Source organism: Cherax quadricarinatus, chromosome 8 (assembly GCF_038502225.1).
Source record: "Cherax quadricarinatus isolate ZL_2023a chromosome 8, ASM3850222v1, whole genome shotgun sequence".
NCBI lineage: Eukaryota > Metazoa > Arthropoda > Malacostraca > Decapoda > Parastacidae > Cherax > Cherax quadricarinatus.
In genome coordinates, this window is record NC_091299.1 from 26716874 (window position 1) to 26724438 (window position 7565).

Sequence of the window (7565 nt, forward strand, 5' to 3'; positions counted from 1 at the left end):
ACTCCAGGTAACTAAAGGCACAGTTTGTTAATGGAACAGGAGAGATCAATAAATCAGCTAGGAGAGATGATATGAAGTTTTTGTACCATCTAACACTAGTGTTTAGATGCTTTAAAAAAAGGGGGGGCACTGTCCTTTCATTAACTTTCAGAAAATTCCTGTGGAAATTATTTAATTTCCGAAGCTATAGTGCCTAATAGGTGTTTAATGTGTTGATGTGGGTCAGGAAATGTATTTGAAAATGGACTAGAACCAACAGGGAAGCTCTGCGCCTGCGCTGATGGGCGGGGGAGAGGTCGAGTTGGGGCATCACGAGCGGAGTGTTTTGAATGGAGTTAAGAGGCTGGGAAATCATGGGAACAGGAAATTGGCGTTCACGGCGGCCTAAGGATTAATACAGGCCTCACTTCATAATAGGAAGTGTTGTAACTGTTCCTGGTGAAGAGTGAGGGAACGTGATTTACGGGACCACCGTAATAAAGTGGTAAAATTAGTGAATAATGGTAGGACCGGTGGTGACTGGTGCGACACCATGGAGTGTGTCCAGGGGAAAACACCCGTGATTTAATCATCACTCATCAGTCTCAGATCTTAATGGAGTGACCTCTAATGTGCATAATTGTGAATTGTAATGTAATCGCTGATAATAACACTAAGTTAAGAGAATGTGTGAAGTGAAATAAGTCTCCTTACTACGAATGAACACGTGTAGTCCTCATGGTTCCTGTCCCGAAGATAGTGAAGTTTTTATGGAGTCCCGACTTCTAAACCGGGACAAACCAACGGATACCTCGTCCTGCTGCATTAAGAACCGTGTCGGTGTAGCAGGACATCGAAATGAGATAGTGAATGGAGGAAATAAGGAGCATCAATCACCCACAGTTAAGTAACCCTTCTAGTTATAGCAGACTGATACTGGCCAGTTAGGTATGTTGTAATTGGATAGGTTGGGGGTGATCCAGCTACATCAAGTGACCACCAGAGAATATCTGGTAAGTGGTGGTATTATATACAAGTGTTTTTTCCTTGATGGATATATACATGTGCAATCTACCCCCCCCCCCCTTCCCTTCATTCAGTTAAACTAATATAATCTATACAGTCCGCAATTAATTAGTAGCGCCGTACTTGTGGGTGCTATCCAATTCATACTGGTCTTGGATGGATATGGATAAGATTGTGAGGTCGAAGGAACCACCTGCAGGGACCAGGGGTGGTTAAGTTTTCTCACATGTCTACACGGGGTGACTACGGTAAACAATACGGTTGTTGTCTCCCAATGAGATTACTTGTATGTATATAATGTTGAGGTACATACAGGTAACCCCTATAAAATTTTCCATAATTCCAAACATCAGCCATTCTAGTTATTCTTGCATTCATTCTTATACCTACAAGACGGAAGACTCTGGAGAAGATATGTAGATTAATTTCATACACCTGGACAGATTATTGGTTTACTGATCAGATATACAATGAAATTGACTACAAGAATTTGTCAGAAATATTGAAACCTTACAAAAAAGCAATGAACTCATTGAAAAATCACTGAAAGCAGGAGCCGTCAGCACTCAATATACCAAGAAGTAATCAGTGTGCTGAACGTGTAGTCAAAGTTATGCAGGAAGAGAAAGGAACTGTATGCTGCCTGCAGAAACAAAATCAAACTGCATGTTCAGTTTAATCTAGGCAATAAGTAGTAATATATGTATAAACACGATAACAATGATGATGTTATCTGTTTTATTTGTTAATAATATTACATGCAATATGCATTCATGTTACTTGTTTTCGTTACTCGTTTTTTTTTTTCAGTTAGTGGCGACATTTTCTTAAAACTTATTGAAATGAAAGGTCATTTCTTTGCTTTTAGGCAAAAGTTCATCTGATTAAGGTACAGGAATCTTACGTTGTAAAAAAGTTATAACCCTAATAACAATATACACAAATAACCTGCACATAAAAGAGAGAAGCTTACGACTATGTTTCGGTCCGACTTGGGCCATTTACAAAGCCACACTAACCAGAAGTGGAGCAGGATGGCTATATATAGGCAGGAAGAGGTGGTGGTAGTAGTAGTAGTAGTAGTACAAGAATGGTATATAATACTGACAAGATGAAATTAAGACACATGTGCAACACCCGGGCATCCCTATCGTAGATGTTTCGCCATCCAGCCAGCCACTGGATGGCGAAACGTCCACAACAAAGACAACCAGATGCCACACATGTGTCTTAATTTCATCAGTAGTAGTAGTGAAAAAGGTAGTAGTAGTGGTAGTGGTAGAAGTGGGAAATAAGGAGGATGAGCCAGTCAAATACAAAGGAAGGGGAGCACTGCAGGAGAGCTAGGTGCCCACAGAGGGAGAGCAAGCGCACAGAGGTGCGTGAAAGGGGAAGTGGTGAAATAAATGAAGAAGGAACAGAAACACGAGAAGGAAGAAAGACAACCCAAGCATCAGAGCACCTGTGACTAACCTGATTCCTCATTTTTTCTTTTTCTTTTTCTTCTTCTCCCTCTTCCCCTTTCCTCTTTCCTTTTTCTCCTCTGGGTTGTCTTTCTCTCTTCCTTCTCGTGTTTCTGTTTCTTCTTCATTTATTTCACCACTTTCCCTTTCACGCACCTCTGTGCGCTTGCTCTCCCTCTGTGGGCACCTAGCTCTCTTGCAGTGCTCCCCTTCCTTTGTATTTGACTGGCTCGTCCTCCTTATTCCCCACTTCTACCACTACCACTACTACTACCTCTTTCACTACTACTACTACTACTACTGATGAAATTAAGACACATGTGCGGCGTCTGGTTGTCTTTGTTGTGGACGTTTCGCCATCCAGTGGCTGGCTGGATGGCGAAACGTCTACGATAGGGATGCCCGGGTGTTGCGCATGTGCCTTAATTTCATCTTGTCGGTATTATATACCATTCTTGTACTACTACTACTAATACCACCACCTCTTCCTGCCTATATATAGCCGTCCTGCTCCACTTCTGGTTAGTGTAACTTTGTAAATGGTCCAAGTCGGACCGAAACGTCGTCGTAAGCTTCTCTCTTTTATGTGCGGGTTATTTGTGTATCGTTCCAGTCACGGTATTGTGCCTTTTTTTGTTATCTAATAATATAGACCGTGATGTATATCTGGAAAGTAATCTCCCCCCTCTTGCACACTAACCTGAGCCTCACTATCCTCATAAATCCTCTTTACAGTATTTAGTAACTAATATACACTTGCAGCAACTGCCACATTGCTCCCCTATCCACCCTATCACATACTGTTTCTAAATCCGTAAAAGCAACGAAAACTTCCCTACCTTTGTCTAAATGCTGTTCATATATATATATGATCTACACATCTCCTACCCATTTTAAAACATCCTTGTTCATCTGTGATCCTGCTCTTTGTTTTACCTCTGTTTCTTCCAGTAATAACTCTACCATACACTGTGCCTGGTATACTCAATAGTCTTATTCCTCTATATTTTTTTACACACTTTTGTCTCCCTTCTCTTTATATAAAGGAACTATGCACGCTCTCTGCTAGTCCCTAGGTACTTTTCCCTCTTTCATACATTTATTGAACAAAAGTACCAACCACTCCAAAACTATATCCCCACCTGCCTTTAACATTTCTGTCACGATCTCATCAATTTCAGTTGTTTTACCTCTTTTCATTCTACGTAATGCCTCACGCACCTCCCCCACACTCACATCCAGCTCTTCTTCACTCCTAAATGATGTTTATACTTTCTTGACTGGTGGTGTGCAGGTAACTTAGTATTAATGAAGCTCATGTAGTCGTTAGGATTTAAACTAATTAAACAAACCTTAGCACTGAGAAGTAACAAAAGTCATAAATATTATCACATTTTGGCCATATTCTAACTGTAAACAAATAAAGTAAGATAGTGGTGAAGGTAAAGAAAGTCAGTAGTTTTATTTTCGCTGATTTTTTTTTATTTGATAGCTTTACTATGAACCCCATGTTCATCCTGCGGGCAGTAATCACCCCATTCCCATCCTATGGAAGGTAATCACCCCATTCCCATTCTATGGACGGTAATCACCCCATTCCCATCCTATGGACGGTAATCACCCCATTCCCATCCTATGGACGGTAATCACCCCATTCCCATTCTATGGACGGTAATCACCCCATTCCCATTCTATGGACGGTAATCATTCCATGCCTATTTTGTGAAAAGTCAAAAGAACACAAAAAGGCACTTGTGTAATACTTTTGGAGATACATTAGACATGTTCTTAAGTACTGTGTCCCCGGTTCAGGTTATCAATAAGATTACTCCTATCCGGATGACTGAGTGGGAGGAGCTGGTGGGCGCAGACTTCGCAGAACACGCCATATACCGTCGAAATATTGGGGTTTCAAGGGCCGTCTCCGTGCTGGGTCTGCAACATAATGGCTACGATTTCAGCGACATCCGGCCCCAGGGCGATAACCCTTGTATGTACTCCTCGTTGTACTCACTTAGAGGTACTCTTGTACTCACCTATTTGTGCTAATCTTGTACTCCCCTGCAGGTATTTTTGTACTTCCTTGCTGCAATCCTGTATTCCTTGTACTCCCCATATATATTTAAATAGTTGTCCTCACTGTTTTAGTTTAATATATTTATTATGCACCCCAATCATACCCATCTTGTGGGCGGTAGTCAAAAGATTACACAGGTTGATCAGGCTCTGATCCACCAGGAGACCTGGTCACAGACCGGGCCGCGGGGGCGTTGACCCCCGGAACTCTCTCCAGGTAAACTCCAGGAACATAATGGCTCCAGTAACTTGGCCCCAAAGTTTTGATTGGTAAACAAGTTACAATAGTAATGAATTATTTATATGCTTATATTTGGTTACTGGCGTAATGAGTTATTTGTGCAGACGCTCTTATTGCTGTACTCCCTTAAATGTTCTTACCAAGTTGTACTCATTTTGGTGTTATGTCTCACTAGGTACTTCTTTCCACAGGTCACATTAAGGTGCTCCAGACTATGCAGGATCTCTCACGTCGTGGCTCGACCGTCTCTAAACCGGGAGGACAAGTGACCCGTGACCAAATCAAGGCCTCATTCATTACCAGTTTCCTCAGCCGTAATGCCACCAACCAATCCCGCTCCTCTGACGTCGAAGTAACACCGGTGGAGTCGATGGAACCTTCAGCATTCAGCCATGTCTGGACGTGAAACTGCGGTCGCCGAGGCCAGGTCTTCAACCGTGGAAGTAATATCGGTAGAATCACTGGGGCCTTTAGCCATGCCTGAGTGTAAAGTTGATGTTCCGCCATCATGCACAGCTTCTACCTTCTACGTGAACGTGTCCTCAGGGATATATGGGATTAAAAGTATACTAGCTCAAGGGTTCGAATTTAAGGTGATCTGAAATTCGACATCACACATAATACGTAAAATTCAAAGTAAACTGCAGCATGATTATCGGTGTTGCCTGTGAGTCTCAGACTCTGAAGTACTCTCTGTAAGTACTAAAAATATATAACCAAGACCGAGCTCACAGGAAGGATGTCATGTTGAATAAATTTTGATTTAGAAATGTAAGAAAACAGTTTTGAGTGGAACAAACCTCAAAGTAGCGCTATTGATGAGAGCACTTCATATAGCTTTAAAAACAGGCTAGACAAATACGCAAGTGGGAATGATTGTGTGAGCATCACCTGCAGCATGAGCCAGTAACCTACTGCAAAACTTGGTTTTCTTATTTTTATGTATTGTCTGTAAGACCTTGTGTTAAAATTTTCTATTAGTTTTGGTGTTATCAGCCCACGTCTTAAAAGTCATCAACTTCAAGCGTTTCTATTCGAACATTAAACACAAAGACTTTACATTAAAATGAATCACTTGCGGAGATGTGCATCTTTTATAATAGTTTAAGTCGCTAAGTACTGGTAGAGTTAAGATCATGCAGGAATGGGGCGACCGCTCAGCCAAACTGAATAGTTTCAGATCGGCCAAAAAAAAAAAATGATACCTGATCAGTGAGATTTATGGGGACGAGGTTCACAGGTACGTTCCTGAAATATTTCATCCACATAATTTGAGGGGGGCACAATAAGCAACAATTAATTGTACTTACCATTGTTTGTTGTACCTCAGTCAGGTGGGATTTCAGACGCTAGGCTACACCATGCCTCTCGGAGACCCACACTCTCTCCCACCCACAAAGTCGGGCCTGTCAAATATTATAACATAAAATTAATACCAATAATGTTCGTAAATTACAAGATATTGTGTGGACTGTATGATGGTTTGCCACTTAAAAAGAAAGGGGAGGGGATCTGTTGAGTACACAACATTTTACAAAAAAAAAATTATGCATATTATATAATGAGCACTTACCATTTAATTACTGGATCATAATTATTATTTTTTAAAACACATCCTAACGCTACCACTACAGCTAGAATTTGCAAAGGTCAATGCATAACTAGTGTACGTTATGGGTAAGCATCACTTAACTAATGTGTGTTTCTAGGAAAAATCGATGTCCTCTATTTTTCCGTCCTTGTTGCCGAAATATTAGGGTTTTCCAAACTATTTAACCCACTTCTTCAGCAGGAACGTGTCAGCAATTTTTAAATTACTGAATGAGGCCAATATACACCAACTGAACTTCGGTGATGCCTGATTACATTACACAATTTTCCACAACAACCAGTACTCGCAAATCACAAATGATGTCCTCCCGCGGCGTCACTCCCCAGCTGGTGTCCCCCCCCCCACTCGAAATTTCTCGAGGGGTCAAATCAGCATCACAATTTAATACACAATTATCATATAATTCAAATTTACACATGCTGAAATTAGGAAAATTCTGAATTTTCCACAGTCATTAAGGCTGCAGGTAACTGTTTCACCACCAGACAAGAATACTTTAATATCTAAAATAAGGATTAAAGTAACTATCAGCATGTATACGCTGAAATTATTATTATTATTATTATAATCAAAAAGAAGCGCTAAGCCACAAGGACTATACAGCAATATACGCTGAAAGAAATACGCCTTTTGGTGTATATATCCTGTGAATTGATATCTATGTATGAAAATGCACACGTGGGAAGATAGGCTTCGGAGTGCGAAATGAACAGTAGAAATATGCTGTAATAATTGATAAAATATTTTGCTCTACATTGCCTATATATATCTAATTATTATTTATATTTTTTAATAGTAGTAATCTAAATTTTGTTTGTGATGGGACATCCTGAGAGATGACAATACCCGTGTAATAGTAACTCCAGCTCTAGTGAATGGAAATTTTGAGAGCCCCCTTTAGTTATTGTACCCATAGTGGAATATTTAATGTCTTCATCATCCGGCTGACGTCTCCCAGCTGGGGCTGATATATTACTGTATATAGTTCATCCTTTGTGATGGAATATGACAGTGAAAAATAGCTGCCTTATGTTCCCACCATGTAATTTATATAGAATAGATCAGCTGCAAACTACGGGTGTTCCCACCATGTAACTATATATAGAATAGGTTGCCTTCAAATTGCAGGGGTTCCCACCATGTAACTTGTATGGAATAAGGTAGCCGC

General features: G+C 40.6%; 1 protein-coding gene across 1 annotated transcript in view; it reads left to right on the forward strand.

Moving 5' to 3' along the window:
- LOC128685445 (putative ammonium transporter 3) overlaps positions 1-6108 on the forward strand; it is a 65507-nt gene extending 59399 nt beyond the window's left edge. The window contains exons 9-10 of the mRNA XM_070082975.1: positions 4281-4458; positions 4977-6108. Of these exons, the coding sequence (XP_069939076.1) occupies positions 4281-4458; positions 4977-5191 (393 nt within the window). The 3' untranslated portion in view covers positions 5192-6108. The remainder of the gene's footprint in view (positions 1-4280; positions 4459-4976) is intronic.
- The last annotated feature ends 1457 nt before the right edge of the window (positions 6109-7565 follow it).